The sequence below is a fragment of the Geotrypetes seraphini genome, chromosome 2 (genome assembly GCF_902459505.1).
Source record: "Geotrypetes seraphini chromosome 2, aGeoSer1.1, whole genome shotgun sequence".
NCBI classification, from domain to species: domain Eukaryota; kingdom Metazoa; phylum Chordata; class Amphibia; order Gymnophiona; family Dermophiidae; genus Geotrypetes; species Geotrypetes seraphini.
Window position 1 is genome coordinate 481,800,770 of NC_047085.1, and position 17,607 is coordinate 481,818,376.

The window sequence follows — 17,607 nt, forward strand, 5'->3', positions numbered from 1 at the left end:
CCCTCCCACCCCATAAAAATCTGAATGAAACAGTATATATCTGTCTCTAAAACAGCAGCATTTGGGCCTGGAATCACTAACGTGCCTGATCGGGCCCGATCCGGGCAGGTCCGATGAATTCAGGAACGAAAAATATGCAGATGGGGGTGATGGGAGGAATGTCCCCATCTGTCTGCATGGATCGCTCTATAGCGATCCCTGCGCATGCTCAGCTGCGCAAGCTCATCTGAGACGCAAATTTTTTTTTCAACTTAAAACTTTAGTTTTTAGCCCTACGAATCCATGATTTTAACCCGCTTTAAACCCATGGGTTAAAACCACAGGCTCGCTGGGCGGGGAAGGGCAGGAGAACGGCGATGCGGAAGGAGAGATTTGGGGAAGGGTAGGAGAATGGCGATGCGGCAGGAGAGATTCGGGGAAGATCGAGGTAGAGCAGGGCGGGATGAGGGCGAGCAGCAGAGATAAGAAGCAGGACAGAGCAAGGCAGCATTCGGGGCAAGCAGGCAGGAGAGATTACAGGGAAGAGAGCAGGGCCTCCAGTCGGACAGATGTTTTCAACTGGTCCCCAGCAGTCGCTTCTTCAGGTGATCGGCCAGCCCAGTCGGATCAGAAATTTGGTCGCTGTCCAATTTACATGCGTTTCACCTCATTTGCATGCATGGATTCGAAGCGGATCGCAGGAGAGGTAAGTGAATCAGGCCGGATGGAAATTTGATAGTAAAGGGGTCGCAAACTGATCGGTACAAGATCGGTTTGCTTTGTGAATCTAGCCCTTGGTATGGGAAATCCTAGTAGAGCATCAAACAGGTGTTTTAAGTAGCCTGATATGTGAGCTAGTGAGCCATAGAGAGGAAGACCAAGGGCTCCTTTTACTAAGCTGTGATAGCGGTTTTAGCGCGTGCTATGAATTGCCACGCACTAGACCCTAACGCCAGCATTGAGCTGGAATTAGTTCTAGCCGCGTAGTGCAGGTTTAGCGCGCACTAAAATTCTGCGTGCGCTAAAAATGCCATCGCAGCTTAGTAAAAGGAGCCCCTAGGCTCATAGGCCGCTCTAACCACTACATTTATGGTGGAAAGTGTGAAGCCACCAAAACCCTACTATACTGCCATATAGGTGCTACCTGCAGCCATAAGGGCTATTGAGGTGATAGACAGGTGGGCATAGTAGGTTTCGGGAGGGTTTGGAGATGTAACCTTTATGTGAAGTTCACAGCAGTACCCTCTAAGGTGTCCCACTGCTCTATTGGGATGCGTATATGGTCAGGCCATTATAATACTGGCCCCTCCCACATCCAAATGGTCTGCATTAGGATGTTTTAAACTTGGACAGTTTTGTGGTGGAAAATGGGGAATAAGTTGGACGTCCTAAAAGTTGGACGTTCTGGCAGCCAAATGTCTAAGTAGACGATTAAAAAAAAAATAAAAAATAAAATAAATGTTGATGTCTTGCAATGTTGCCAATTTTGAAAATGGTTGTTTCTCCACCTCTGACTTTGGACATCTTGTGGGAAACATCCAGCATCCTATTGAAGATGGCCCTCCACATATCATTGCCAAAATAATGTGTTTACGTGAAATACTTTTTGTTCATTTGTATAAATATAGCTCAAGATCTCAGAAAGCTAGTCTTTTACTTCTCTCACAATAGAACAAAAAAAAAAAAGTCCTTACTTTTGTCTTTTTAGAACTATTCAGAAGGGCACATACTTTGGTCCTAATAATTAGCAAGTTTGAGTTTTACATAATCTCTTTTCATTTGCTTTAGCAATCGAGACTGGCCGTGACAGAAGATTCATTCCCCACATAAAGCAACCCATCAGCCTGTTTCCATTGTTGGAACTTTAAGCTTTAATGATTTTTTTTTTTGGGGCTCAAACATTCCACATACTTCAAAAGCCATTATTTAAAATTCTATCTCAAAGGTTGCTTTGTAGCAGTGATTGAAATCTTGCTTTTCATCATGCGGGGGTGGGGTGCGGGGAGATTAAAGGCATCTTGCAACCGCAGAAATAGACTTCTCATTATTTTTACATTTATACATTAGAAACATAGATTTTTGGTAGAACAGTTCATTAATGCAAATAAAGGCAATATACCACTGCTGATAATTAATGCAACTCTTGCTTAGCAGTGTTGTGCTTTGTTTTTTTAATTTACTAAATGAGTCTAGCAAATTAGCACCCTTTGCAAGTAAAATGCTCTAATCCGCGCTGGTGGAAAAAACCAAAACAAAACACATTTTCTGAATAGACAAGGGAGCTCCTGTCTCCTAACTACAGCAGATGTGAAGGTGAGGGAAGAAAGAGAGCGCAACTTTTCCAAGCGTGTGTAGTTAACAGTTTGGCATCCTATCGTTCTCTCTTGTTAAACAGAAAGAAAGGGATTTTCAAACAAAATGTGTTCCGGAAACTATTGCAAAGAACAACAAAGTCCTTAGGCCTTTTGTAGGTATGGTTAGCTATTGTAGTACTTTGGCTGTATCTACATATTTTCTCTGTCAATAATATTCTTTAGTTTGAAACTACGTAGTATTGGTACGACAAGCAAAATCCCCCCCCCAAAAAAAAATGACCCCAAAATCTCCACAGAGAAGAAAATCCAGAAGAAACCAAAAGAAACTCTGTGGAATGACGATGTTCCTAAATGGACTTTATTTGAAAATGTCAAAGTTACAAAGGTACACTAATATCATCCACATAAAATAAAATCATCCACATAAAAGTAAAATGATCCACATAAAAATCTTAAAGGACCTAGTCCGCTAGGGATGCAGGACGCAACACGGTCCGCGTTTCGACAAAAAGTCTTCTTCAGGGATAATGATGAATACATGGAAAAGCTAATATGTGTCTCACTTCCGGCTCACTACATATTAGCTTTCCCACGTATTCATCATTATAGGACCCCCAAGGACCCCTGAAGAAGACTTTTTGTCGAAATGCGGACCGTGTTTGTGTGAGCACACAACACACACATAGCAGTTGCTCCCATAAAAATAAATAAAATAAAGCAGGGGGATTCCCCTAATGCCGGGATCCACGAGCCCTGTACCTTTAAGCTGATCAGAAGGAGGGATGTCCACTCCCTCTTGCCTCTAGCCGACCAACCCTGATGAATGGGCTGACCACCCCATGCAGGGAACCCCTACACCTTGTTTTGAAGTCAGCAAGAAGGATGCCCACTCTCTACTGCCTTGGGCTGACCAACACCATAAATAAAGACCTGGTGGGGTCTAGTTGATCGACCCCTAACTCATATGCCCACTCCTTTCTGCCTTGGTGTGCCTCTTCAAAATGGCAGGCCTTTCCCTTCCCAGTGCATCCTGTGATGCCTAGGGCTCTGATTGGCCCAAGTACCTAAGGCCCCTCGCAGGAAGGAAGAGCCTTAGGCGCCAAGGCCAATCAGGGCCTTAGGCCCCTCCCAGTGCATCTCGCAAAACAACTAAGGCCCTTCCTGGGGAGAAGTGCCTGGGCCAATCAGAGCCTTAGGCCCCTCACAGTGTCTGAATTCAAAAGGGCCTGGGGTAGGCACGTGGAACCTCTCGGAAAGAGAAAGAGATAATGGTTACTGCGGATGAGAAGACTAGATGGGCCATTTGGCCTTTATCTGCCATCATGTTTCTATGTTTCTTTCTAACATGCCTATTTCGGCTGTAGGCACTGGTAGGCGCCTCCATAGCTGCGATCACAGCACCGATTTGGGAGTTGCAGGTAAGCGACTACATTTTTATTTATTTAAAAATTTATATTCCACATAGAACTATGCGGTTAACATGCTGGTTAGATATATAATATACTGATTGCCCTTTAGTTGCGTAGATGTGGACAAACAATGGACAAACATCTTATCAATTAAACATTCAGCAAGAAAACTGTATAAAGTTAAAACCCAAATATTCATTAGCATTGTATGTTACAGAAAAAGAGGGAATTGGCAAAAGGAACATAGCAACATTTTCATAGGAAAGCATTAAGAAAGAGCTGCATTTTCAACATTTTCTTAAAATTAATCTTTCCAACACAAAATCGCAGTATGCCTGGCGGAGCGTTCCAAAATTTGACACCCGCCACTTACATCATTGATGCTCCAATTGTAACATGAGTAATAGACATCTTTCCCTCTACATTTAATTTCATAGGGCTCCTTTTACTAAGCTGCGATAGTGGTTTTAGCGCACGCGCTAGACGCTAATGCCAGCATTGAGCTGGCGTTAGTTCTAGCCGCGTAGCGTCAGTGTAGCACACGCGGTAATTCTGCTCGCGCTAAAAACGCTATCGCAGCTTAGTAAAAGGAGCCCATAGTGTTTTCAGACCTTAGATTTCTTCTCTCTTGTAGTTTTTTGTTTTAAATGGGCTTTTAAGTAGGTTCTAAGGATGCATGCCACTTAAGTTAGGTATCGGTACGACGCCTACCCCACCGCCTAACTTAAAGCGCCGTTTGTAGAATCGGCCCTCTCAGAGCCAGCAGGAGAAAACATCTAGGGCTGGATTCACTAACCTGACCGATCCAATCCCGGCAGGTCCGACTGATTCAGTAAACTTAAACATACAGATGAGGGCGATCGGAGGAACGCCCCATCTGCCTACACGGCTCATGCATGCGCGATCCGCACACATGCGCAGACCATAGTAGCAGCGATCTTTTTTTTTTTTTTCTTAAACTTTTTTTACTTTTGACTTCAGGAAAACGCCACCACCTCCACTGACCTCAGCCCGCGTGGCTCCTAAAAGCTGGTCCTGCTCTTGCCAGCTGCCGCCTTCATAAAAAGATAAATGGAGCCGTGGTTTTAACCCGCTTTAAACCCGCGGGTTAAAACCACGGGCTCACTGGGCGGGAAAGGGCAGGAGAACGGCAATGCGGCAGGGGAAGATCGAGGCAGAGCAGGGCAGCATTCGGGGCGAGCAGGCAGGAGAGATTGCAGGGCAGAGAGCAGGGCTTCCAGTCGGAAAGATGTTTTCGACTGGTCCCAAGCAGTCGCTTCTTCAGGTGATCGGCCAGCCTAGTCGGATCGGAAATTTGGTGTAGTGAATCGGGTCGCTGTCGAATTTGCATGCGTTTCACCTCATTTGCATGCAAGGATTCCAAGCAGATCGCAGGAGAGGTAAGTGAATCAGGCCAGAGGGAAATTTGATAGTTAAGTGGTCGCAAAATGATCGGTACACGATCGGTTTGCTTAATGAATGCAGCCCCTAGTACAGTACATAACGTATAGTGAGTGCAAAATGTTTAGCACTGCCCTGGGGAAGATTGTTTAGGTGTTTGTTCTTACACCTTTGTTAGTAGTAGCTCCCTGTTAGTCTCACAATTTAATGTTGTACCTGAGGCAACGCAGGATGAACTAAACCACCCGAGAATGGTTCATAGATAACGGCGCAAAAGACAAAAGCGCGTGCCGACAATTGAGCGCAGCGCGCGCCGCCGCGCCACTCTAAATTACAGTTTTTAGGGGCTCCAACAGGGGGTTTTGTTGGGGAACCACCCCACTTTACTTAATAGACATCGCGTCGGCGTTATGGGGGGTTTGGGGGGTTGTAACCCACCACATTTTACTGTAAACTGAACTTTTTCCCTAAAAACAGGGAAAAAGTTCAGTTTTCAGTAAAATGTGGGGGGTTACAACCCCCCACACCCCCCACAACGCGGCGCGATGTCTATTAAGTAAAGTGGGGTGGTTCTCCCACCACGCCCCCCCCCCCCCGTCGGAGCACTAAAAACAGTAATTTAGAGCGGTGCAGCGGCGCATGCTGCGCTCAATTGTCTGGGCGCACCTTTGTCCCGGCGCGCTTTTGACCTGACACCCCCGAGAATACAAGGAGCAGCAGCAGAAGGACCTGAATCAATCACGCCAGAATTCCAAGCACGGCATCCTAACGATTAAATTGCTCCTGTAATCAATTCTGTGCCTCAAAATGTTTACCCTACTCTCAAAATGTTTAGCCCTGTATTGTACCTTGGAGCAGGGCAAAACAGACCACAGAGCTGCGCAGAGTGGTGGAATAGTGTAGCGCTTAGAACACTAGGGGGGGTCCTTTTTACTAAGGTGCGCTAGCCGTTTTAGCGGACGCTAAATTTTAGCATGCGCTAAACACTAACGCGTCCATTATATTCTACGGACGCGTCAGCGTTTAGCACGCACGAAAACAGCTAGCGCGCCTTTGTAAAAGGACCCCTGGGTTTGGCATCCTTGGGTGAATGGTTCAAACTCCACTGCTGTCTGTTGTGATTAGAGCAATGCAAAATATATTGCCATGTTAAATATTTTGCACTTGGGAGCAGGGCTGAACAATTGGCACCTCAGAGCAGGGCTAAACATCAGTGGCATAGCGAGGGTGAGATACACCCAGGGCGGTGGCGCCCCCCCCTCCTCGCCCTCATCTCTGCCCCCCCTCGCTTTTTCCCCAATCCCGCCTGTCCCTTCTCCTGTTCCTCTAGTTCAGGGTTCTCAAAGTCCCTCCTTGAGGGCTGCAATTCAGTGGGGGTTTCAGGATTTCCCCAATGAATATGCATGAGATCTATGTGCATACACTGCTTTCAATGCATATTCATTGAGGAAATCCTGAAAACCCAACTGGATTGCGGCCCTAAAGGAGGGACTTTGAGATCCCTGCTCTAGCTGAAGTTGTTGCTCATGGCAGTCAACCCCGTTGGCTCTCCCTCTGACATCACTTCCTATGCACGGCATCCAGAAGTAATGTCAGCGGGAAGAGCCGGTGGGGGCGCGAAGAGCATGTTGCTGACCACCACTGACAACAGCTAGAGGTATGGGGGAAGGGAAGGGGGGCTTGCGCATGGAAGGGAGGAATGGGAAGAGGCGGGGGAACAGAGAGGAGTAGGGGTGTCGGTGCCCCCACCAACATCCTACCGGAAGACTTTGAGGGGGAGTTCGGATATGGCAACAGGAGGAATTGGGCATCTCTCCTGCTGCGGACAGTGTTGGGGGGAGGGGGGGTTGGGGGTAGCAGCAAGGGGAATTAAACATCCCTCCTGCCGCGGACAGTGTCGGGTGGGGAGGGTCACTGCTACTCAGTTGATCATGGCAGGGAGATTCCCTTGCCGCAATCAGCTACTAAGGGCAAAGCGATTCTCTAACTGGCACCTGTGACATGGGCGCCAATTAAATTGGGGTGGTTAGGCGTCTGACCCTTAGGGCTGACACAATTCTGTATAAGATGCAGGTGTGCGATTCTCAGCCGCTTCTTAGGCAGCTGCAGAAACCAGCGTCCTATATAGAATTTCCCCCTAAGTGCATATTATAGAAAAGAGCTTAGCATGGGTTCTCACTTCCAACTTTGGGTGACAGGCCTTAATCCAGCTGGAACCTGGCATAAATTTCGATGCCCAATTTGAGTGCATAACCCCAGTACTCTATAATACTGTGCCCCTCCCATGGCTACTCCTAAATATGGGTTCCACACAAGACATTTTGTGAGCTGAACTCTATAGAATAGAAGATAGGCAGGTCCATGTGTAAGTCTAAATTAATGCCAATTCATGTCAATAACTGATCATTAATGACTTTTTAACTAATTGGTTTGCAATTAAATTTTGGTGACCTACATAGAATCCAAGGGTAATAGCTAGGTAACGGTGAAATTCCAAAGACATTCCAAATTATTTACACATGAGTGCTACAATAAATTTCATTGGACTTAATACGATTTCAATGATCCAAATGAATTAAATGAATAATAATTGTAAACTTCTATTTTAACACGTAAAAAAATAAAATCAGAAAGGGTAAAAAAATTTGAGTACGTGACAAAATACTACCAAAAATTGCACTGGCTGCCAATGGAGGCGAGAATATTGTTTAAATTTGGTTGTATACGTTTTAGTCTTTACATGGGGCTCCTTTTATCAAGCTGCGGTAGGCAGTTAGCGTGAGGAATACCGTGCGTTCAACCGCCTGCCGCGCTAGTCGCCAACGCTTCCATTGATGAGGCGTTAGTTTTTTGGTGTGCCGCGGGGGTTAGCGCGTGATGAAATGTCCGACGCGCTAACCCCCGTAGCGCACCTTGATAAAAGGAGCCCATGGTCTTTTACCTAGTTATTGTCTTGACCACTTTGAATTTGTTAATAGAAAACGCCCTATACTGGGTTTGCGGATATTTGACTTTCCATCTATTAAGGAATGTGTTTTAAAATGATTCTTTGGCAGAATTCTATCTTATCAGGCAGGTACATGAGATAAACATCTTGGTAATTTTATATTAATTTCTAACCACTATCTGGCATTTAGAAAATTGTTAAAAACATACTTGTTTGATAAATTTTTTAACTAGTGGATTGTAATTCACTGTGAATATCCAGTATCTTTATTCTGTAAACCGTACTGAACTGAGAGGTAGCTGCGATATACAAGCATATTATTATGTTTGTTATGTTATATTATGTCAGGGTGACTTACAAGAAACTATAAATATGAAGGAGTATAAATTTCTAAATTACCGGTAGTACTTTAAAATTAATTCAAATTGATTACCAGCTTCTTCAATTCATACCTACAATATTATAAATTTGAATGTACATGTGTGCTTATTCCGTACAACGCAGCTAGAACTCTTCGATCATCTTCCAATAATTTATTAACAGTTCCATCCTTAAAAATAATAGGAACCAGAAGACAGGATATGTTTTCAGTCACAGCACCTCTTCTATGGAACTCCATCCCTCAATTTATTAGAAACAATAAAGACTTTGTCTCTTTTAAAAAATCCCTGAAAACCTATCTTTTTAAAGATGCTTTTAATCTATGATTTTCTTAATCAAAATTTCCTTAAATTTGCTATTTTAAAGCCCTATTTCCCTTATGTTATTTTCCTTTATATGTTCCTCACTCTTGAAAAGAAATTGTAACTTCTCTCTTTTTTCCTCCCTATTCGTGTATTGTCTTTTTTTTTAGTCTGTCTCTTAATTTATTACTGCATTACTTGTTATATTTTAAATTTGTATTGTACATCGCTTAGGAAATTAAATAGGCGATTTATCAAGAATTAATAAAACTTGAAACTTGAAACTTGTCCTCAAGTTATATTTATGTGAATAAATGTTTAAACATATAAAAAGTGCTCAGTATCTTATCTCTTGCATGCGAGCCACAATGAGATCATTTAGGGACCATCATCGCACTTTTGGGTCCCTTATTGAACATTATCACTGATTTTATAATGCAAGACCATCCAATGAGTGCTAATACTGTCTCTTATACACTATTCAATAAATTATAGCACTTATCTTGTTTGTCTTGAATGGTCGAATCTTGTGGCTCTGCAGGCTTGCTGTTCCGATAAGAATAGGTGAATTAAAGTATACAAACTATGCAAAAAGTGCAAATGTGCAAACTATTGGATTTTCTCAACTCCCCAGCTCAGTCCTGAGTTTCGCCGCAATGGCTTCTTCAGGAGGAGTTTTTACTCAAGTATGTTGTTCATTCCCTGACCAGAAACACCAGCTATTCACTTCATTTAGCCGTTAAAAAAAAAAAATGAAAAAATTATAATATTGTAGGCATGAATTAAAGAAGCTGGTAATCAATTTGAATTGACTTACAAGTAAGCCATTTTTTCCAATTTTTATGTTCTCTTCCTCTAGGATGTCATGGGATGTGGGATAATATTACCTGCTGGATGCCTGCCGAGGTCGGTAAAGTGGTATTCATCCGTTGCCCAGCATTGTTCAGAATTATAAATTCTGAAGATGGTAAGTGAAATCTGCTTTCCTCATGCTTGCATTAATGCAGTACTATGCAACGTTTTTCCAAGGTGATACACTGTCTGTTCCCGACATTCCCTCTCCCCGTCATCTTTTTTCCTGCACCCTTTCCTTTTATTTTTAATATTGTACCCTTACCCTTTATCCTTTTGTTTCAATCCTTTTTTTTTTTTTTTTTAAATTGTCAGTATTGGTTTGTTTGTCTGTCCCTCAGGTTTTTAATTAATTTTTTAATATTGTAAAGATGTAAACCGTTTTGGTATGTAAAAGAGGTATATCAAGTCACAATAAACTTGAAACTTACACATGTCCAGTAGTAATATGGAAACAATAAGAAGTTATCTGGCCAATGTTTAGCCTGTGATGGTCAGCGTTTATTAAAAGGCTGTCTTTTGCTGGCTCGATTAGCACCAGATATTCAGTGCTAGGCCATGTCTAGGTACTGGCACTGAATTACTGGGTCTAATTGAAAGGGCCATGTTTACTGGAGCTTATGTGAGCCCAGCCAAAATTAATCCAGGGCTCGCTTAATTTTATTTTTTACCCTCTCCAAGCTTCCTGAAAGAGCCCTCTTGTCCTGTTCCCCCTCACCAACCCACAATTTGAGAAATTCCCCTTCCACTCATCTGCCCTGCCCCCCAACCCATTCTGTTTCTGTAGGACTTCCAGGCCTACCTTAGATCTCTTGTGGTCCGGTGGGGACAAGTGGGCTTCCCTTCTATCTTAATTGGCCCCACTGTACCACCAGGGAGCTAGGGTAGGCCTAGGAGTCCTACAGAGATAGAGGGTTTTGGGATAGGTGGAAATTGGATTTCTCAAGTCAAATGCTGGAGAAGGGGGAGCAGGAAGAGGCAGTGATGTACCAAGGGGGGGGGGGGGGGTGTCATCCCGAGTGCAGTCCATAAGGGAGTTCTCCGAGGGCCTGTGTTATGGTGGAGAACTTTTTCCCCATCATGCAGAGGCAGCAGCATAGGTAGTCACTGCCTTCAAAACTGGCTGCTCTACCAGCATCAGGCCTTCCTCTCTGCTGGGTTCTGCCTTCATGGAAAAAGAAAGTAGGTGGGACTGGCAGAAAAGAAGGCCTGAAGCTAGCAAGAGCAGCAAGTTGTGTAGGTTACCCATCAGGGGGAGGGGAGAAGGAGATACATTCTGCACACAATTGTGGGGAGGGAGATAGAAAGAGATGGAGTATGGGAGAAGGAATAACAGGGAAGGAAGAGGAGAGAGAGATATGCCAGACCATGGGGAAGGAAGGGAGGGAAAGGAAAGAAAGGAGAATCTAGACCATAAAGGGGAAGGGAGAGATGCTAGGGCATGAGGAGAGGAAAGGGAAAGAAACAGATTCCAGACCAGGGGAAATGAGAGAGAGAGAGAAAGAAAGGAAGAAGAGGTGATGCCGAGCATGGAGGGGAAGGGGAGGGGGAGATGGAAAGGAATGAAAGGAATGGAGAGGAGAGGAGGAAGATGTCATGGCATGGGGGAGGGAAGGAAAGGAGACAGAGATGTCAGACCATGGGATGGGGTGGAAAGGAAGGAAAGGAGAAGAGAGATGCCAGAGCATGGGGGAGAGGATAGAGACAGAGAGCAAAATAGAGAGGGAGTAAAGCTGAAATAAATCATGTATAAAGGAGAGAAGGGGCTCAGGATAGACAGTTTATGGAAAGGGCATGGAAAGAGGGAAAATGCCATATGGAAGGAATAGAGAGAGAGGCAGACTGTGGATGGAAAAAAGAGTAAAGAGAAGATGATTAAAGCAGAAATGACAAAAAGTAGAAAAAAATATTTTTTGTTGCTTTATAATAAAGTAGTATAGTATTGTAGTTGCTTTAGAATAAAGTAGTTGTAGCTGTATTGATAAATGTTTATACAGTATATAGTATATAGAAAATGGAAATAACGTAATTTTTTTACTAGACTAATTTTAATACATTTTTATATTAACATTCAGAGACCAAAATCCCTTTATTTATTTATCCATGTATATACCACATTAAACCAAGCAGGTCAAGCATAACAATCATCTGAAAAACTCTAAGCAATTACTCAAAAAATGTAAATAAAATGGTAAAAGATCATTAAAATGGTATTTTCTTATTTTCCATACTTTATTTTTATTTGTTAATTTTAAAATGATGACTGTTGTTTGTAGTTTTTTCAATGTTACATCTGCTATCTTTATATTTTGCACAGTATTAGGGGCATGTGTTACTGTTTCTGTGGTGTTGCAGTTTATGCAGAGTTTGACTTCTTGGTGGTTCAGTTCAACTTTTGTCTACATATTTCTATTTTTAGCTTGTGATTACTTATTATCCCAGGACAAGCAGGCAGCATATTCTTAACACATGGGTGACGTCACCGACGGAGCCCTCGGTACGGACCTTTTAACTAGAAGTTTCTAGTCGGCCGCACCGCGCGTGCGCGAGTGCCTTCCCGCCCGACGGAGGAGCGCGTGGTCCCCAGTTTTTTCGTTTCCGCGGAGCGAAGAAGACGCGTGTATTTTTTCAACGGCCGTTGAAATCACTTTTTGCCTTCCCGCTCGCGCTTTTGTTCTATTTTTTTTCTTACTCTACCTTCGGGTTTTCTTTTTTCTTTGAATTGCAAAAAAAAAAAAAAAAAAAAACTTTGATTTTTATTGTTTCTTTCGTTTTTGCCCCGGCGGGGCCTGTTGCCATTATACAGGCCTCGGACTTCGATTTTGCGGAGGCTATCTTCCCCTTCATGCCCCCGCAGGTCGGTTTTAAGAAGTGCCAGCGGTGTGCACGCCCGATCTCCGTTTCTGACCCACACAATTGGTGTTTGCAGTGCCTGGGTCCGGAGCATCGGGCAGATTCCTGCACCCGCTGTGCCACTTTACAAAAACGTACTCTTAAAAACCGAAGAATCCAGCAAACCCTGCTCTTCGGCTCCGAGTCGGCGATGGATTCATCACCTTCAACGGCGGTACCGCAGAAATCGGCACCGTCCAGCTCGACACCGACCGATCCCGCATCGGCGCCACTGGCGCCAGGTAAGCCGGCTAAGAAGCCTTCCTCTTCCCTCGAGCGCCCTCCAGCTACGGTGACGACACCGTCCATACCGGCATCGCACCGGTCCCGTAAACGCTCCGCCCCGATAACGGTGAGTGCCTCGTCATCGGCCTCCTCATCGCCGGGGCGTGGAGCGGCATCCAAGGAACCGAAGACAAAGAAAGCGGTTCCGATGCCACCCCTAGATGACCGTATCTCGGCCATTCTACAAACTCAGCTTCAGGAGCAGTTGAAGAAACAACTTGAACAACTGCTACCCTCTATCCTGGCACCGCTCCTTCCGGTACCAGACCGGCCCGAGCCCCGCACCGAGCCCCCGGTGTCCACTCCTTCGGTACCGGTAAACATCTCGATGCCGATCCTTTCGGCCCAACAACTTCCTGATGATCCTGTGGTTCATTCTCAACCCACAGTGGATCCTGCTCGGCACCAGGCGGTACGGCACTCTTCTCGGGACCGAGAACGACGCCGATCGTCCTCCCCTGGTACCGTTTCGGTGCGCTCTGGTAAATCTTTGTCCAAGACTCGCCACACCGCACCCTCCACCCCGGTGTCCCGACACGCACCAGAGGTCAGGGATCCTGATTTATGGGAGGAGACTCCTCTCGGTACCGAGGAGGATCCCTCCTCATCTGATGAGGAACCATCGGCACCTGATGCCACCTCTAAACCTGAGCAGTCCTCTTTTTCTAAATTTCTGAGGGAAATGTCTGCTGCTCTGTCACTTCCCCTTGAATCTGACTCCAAAAAGTCCCAAGCCTTTTTAGAAGCCTTAGACTTTGAGCAACCTCCTAAAGAGTTCCTCAAGCTTCCCGTACATGACATCTTACGGGAGACATTCTACAAAAACTTGGAAAATCCCCTCACGGTACCGGGAGCTCCCCGTAAACTGGACAACCTTTACCGTGTCATCCCTATTCCAGGATTCGACAAATCTCAATTACCCCATGAGTCCCTTCTGGTGGAATCCACCTTAAAAAAGACTCAGGGCTCCAGTGTCTATGCCTCTACCCCTCCTGGCAGAGAAGGTAAGACCATGGACAAGTTTGGCAAGAGACTTTACCAAAATGCCATGCTTGCCAACAGGGCAAACAACTATTCCTTCCATTTTTCCTTTTATCTCAAACACTTGGTCCAACAGCTGTCTGCCCTCCAGAAGTACCTACCTGAGCGCAAGGTCCCGCTATTCCAGCAGCACATATCTGGCCTTCTCCAAATGCGCAAGTATATGGTCCGCTCGATATACGACTCCTTCGAGCTCACCTCTCGGGCCTCTGCCATGGCTGTAGCCATGCGTCGCTTGGCCTGGCTCAGAGTCTCCGACCTGGACATCAACCACCAGGACCGCCTGGCCAACGCCCCCTGTCTCGGGGATGAGCTTTTTGGAGAGTCACTGGATTCCACCACCCAGAAACTCTCTGCCCATGAGACCAGGTGGGACACCCTGATCAAGCCGAAAAAGAAGGCTCCGCCTGCTCGACCCTATCGGCCTCAATCATCTTACCAGCGGAGGTTCTCAGCCAGGCCACTCAATCCGCCTCCCCAACAATCTCGGCGACCCCGTCAACAGCAGCACCATGCCCAGGCTCGGTCTCAGGCCACTCAACCCTCCAAGCCTCCTCAGCCTGCTAAACAATCTCAGCCCTTTTGACTCTTCTCTCCAGGGCATAGCCAGTCATCCACCCTCGCTGCCTCTTCCACAGCCTATCGGGGGTCGTCTCACCATTTTCTCAAGCCGTTGGGAAGTCATCACGTCGGACCAGTGGGTCCTCAACATCATCCGCCACGGCTACTCTCTCAACTTTCAGACTCTACCTCCGGACAACCTTCCCGTAGAGTCTGCTTCAAACTCATCTCAAACCCCCCTCCTCCTGAGGGAGGTTCAATCCCTCCTCCTTCTCAATGCCATCGAAGAAGTACCTCCAGATCAAAGGGGGCAGGGATTCTACTCCCGCTACTTCCTGGTACCCAAAAAGACGGGAGACCTCCGTCCCATTCTCGATCTCAGGGACCTCAACAAGTGTCTGGTCAAGGAGAAGTTCAGAATGCTCTCCCTTGCCACGCTCTACCCTCTTCTTTCTCAACACGACTGGCTATGTTCCCTGGACCTCAAAGAGGCCTACACTCACATCTCCATCAATCAACATTCTCGCCGCTACCTGCGGTTCCAGGTACTGCACCACCACTATCAGTACAAGGTGCTACCGTTCGGCCTCGCCTCCTCACCCAGGGTCTTCACCAAGTGCCTTATAGTGGTAGCGGCCTTCCTCAGGTCTCACAACCTCCAGGTGTTCCCCTATTTGGACGATTGGTTGGTGAAAGCACCTACGTCTCCACTTGTGCTTCAGGCTACTCATCACACCATCTCTCTCCTCCACCTCCTGGGGTTCGAGATCAACTACCCCAAGTCGCATCTGCTTCCCACCCAGCGACTTCAATTCATTGGAGCAGTTCTGGACACCACGCTAATGAGGGCTTTTCTCCCCTCCGATCGCAAGCAGACCCTGCTCCATCTCTGCCGTCAGGTACTCATGCATCCCTCCATTCCTGCTCGACAGATGATGGTCCTCCTGGGTCACATGGCCTCGACAGTGCATGTCCTTCCTCTGGCTCGTCTCCACCTTCGTACACCTCAGTGGACGCTCGCCAACCAGTGGTCACAGACTACGGATCTTCTTTCTCATCCCATCTCTGTGACATCATCTCTTCAGCAATCTCTCCAATGGTGGTTGAACTCCTCAAATCTTTCCAGGGGTCTTCTTTTCCATCTGCCCCCCCACTCTATGATCATCACCACAGATGCGTCCCCCTACGCGTGGGGAGCTCACCTGGGAGATCTACGCACCCAGGGACTTTGGACCCCTCAGGAGCGTCGTCATCACATCAATTTCCTGGAACTCAGAGCCATGTTCTACGCCCTCAAGGCTTTCCAACATCTTCTCTGTCCTCAAGTCCTCCTCCTATGCACAGACAATCAAGTCGCCATGTACTACATAAACAAGCAAGGCGGCACCGGATCTCGCCCCCTTTGTCTGGAGGCTCTGCGCATCTGGACCTGGGCCACGGACCGCAATCTCTTTCTCAGGGCGGTCTATATCCAGGGCGAACAGAACTCTCTGGCCGACAATCTCAGCCGCATCCTTCAACCTCACGAGTGGACGTTGGACCCTCCGACTCTACTCTCCATCTTTGCTCGATGGGGCACTCCACAGGTGGACCTCTTTGCAGCACCTCACAACCATCAGCTGCCCCAATTCTGTTCCAGACTCTTCTCTCCTCACCGTCTGGCCCCGGATGCATTCCTGCTCAACTGGAGGGATCGGTTCCTCTATGCCTTCCCTCCACTTCCTTTGATGTTGCGGACCTTGTCCAAACTCCGCAAGGACAATGCCACCATGATCCTCATCGCCCCTCGGTGGCCTCGTCAACACTGGTTCTCCCTTCTGCTTCAACTCAGCTCCAGGGAGCCCATTCCTCTTCCTGTGTTTCCTACTCTACTTACACAGCAGAATCAGTCTCTACTACATCCCAACCTGTCTTCCCTCCACCTGACAGCTTGGTTTCTCTCGGGCTGACCTCTCCGGAGAATCTATCTCAACCGGTCCGCCTCATTTTGGACGCCTCCAGGAAACCGGCCACTCTCCAATGTTACCATCAGAAGTGGACCAGATTCTCCTCGTGGTGTCTCCGGCATCATCAAGAACCCACCTCTTTGGCGGTGGAAACTGTCTTGGACTATTTGCTCTCGCTGTCCAACGCTGGCCTCAAAACCACCTCCATCAGAGTCCACCTCAGTGCCATCACTGCGTTTCACGAGCCTATTCTCGGAAAACCCCTCACGGCTCATCCTCTGGTTTCAAGATTTATGAGAGGGCTCTTCAACATCAAACCGCCTCTCAAGCCTCCTCCCGTCGTCTGGGACCTGAATGTGGTTCTCTCTGCTCTCATGAAACCTCCGTTTGAGCCTCTTGCCACAGCTTCATTCAGGCTTCTTACCTGGAAGGTGCTTTTCCTAATTGCCATCACCTCTGCCAGGAGGGTTAGCGAACTGCATGCACTGGTTGCCGACCCACCGTTCACTGTTTTTCACCATGACAAGGTTGTTCTGCGTACCCACCCTAAATTCCTTCCCAAGGTGGTCTCAGCTTTTCACCTCAACCAGTCCATTGTGCTTCCCGTCTTCTTCCCTAAGCCTCACTCGCATCCTGGAGAACAGGCGTTGCACACGCTGGATTGTAAGCGTGCCCTTGCTTACTACCTTGATCGTACCAGAGCTCACCGAACATCCCCTCAGCTCTTTTTGTCTTTCGATCCCAACCGTTTGGGCCGTCCTGTCTCCAAACGGACACTTTCAAATTGGCTTGCTGCCTGTATTGCCTTCTGTTATGCTCGGGCCGGTCTCTCACTGGAAGGATCTGTCACGGCCCACAGAGTCCGAGCTATGGCTGCTTCTGTGGCTTTCCTCCGTTCCACGCCCATCGAGGAAATCTGCAAGGCGGCCACTTGGTCCTCAGTTCACACGTTCACTACTCACTACTGTCTGGATGCGTTCTCCAGACGGGATGGACACTTCGGCCAATCTGTGTTACAAAATTTATTTTCCTAATGGCCAACCATCCCTCCTCCCTCTTTGTTAGCTTGGAGGTCACCCATGTGTTAAGAATATGCTGCCTGCTTGTCCTGGGATAAAGCACAGTTACTTACCGTAACAGGTGTTATCCAGGGACAGCAGGCAGATATTCTTAAGTCCCACCCACCTCCCCGGGTTGGCTTCTTAGCTGGCTTATCCTAACTGGGGACCACGCGCTCCTCCGTCGGGCGGGAAGGCACTCGCGCACGCGCGGTGCGGCCGACTAGAAACTTCTAGT

The 17,607-nt window shown here is 46.9% G+C and overlaps 1 protein-coding gene across 4 annotated transcripts in view; it reads left to right on the forward strand.

Annotated features, from left to right (window-relative positions):
- Nucleotides 1-17,607, forward strand: part of ADCYAP1R1 (ADCYAP receptor type I) — a 372,428-nt gene that overhangs the window by 171,742 nt on the left and 183,079 nt on the right. For all 4 annotated transcript variants that reach the window (XM_033931771.1, XM_033931772.1, XM_033931773.1 and 1 more), the window contains one exon: nucleotides 9,594-9,701. In XM_033931771.1, the coding sequence (XP_033787662.1) occupies nucleotides 9,594-9,701 (108 nt within the window). The remainder of the gene's footprint in view (nucleotides 1-9,593; nucleotides 9,702-17,607) is intronic.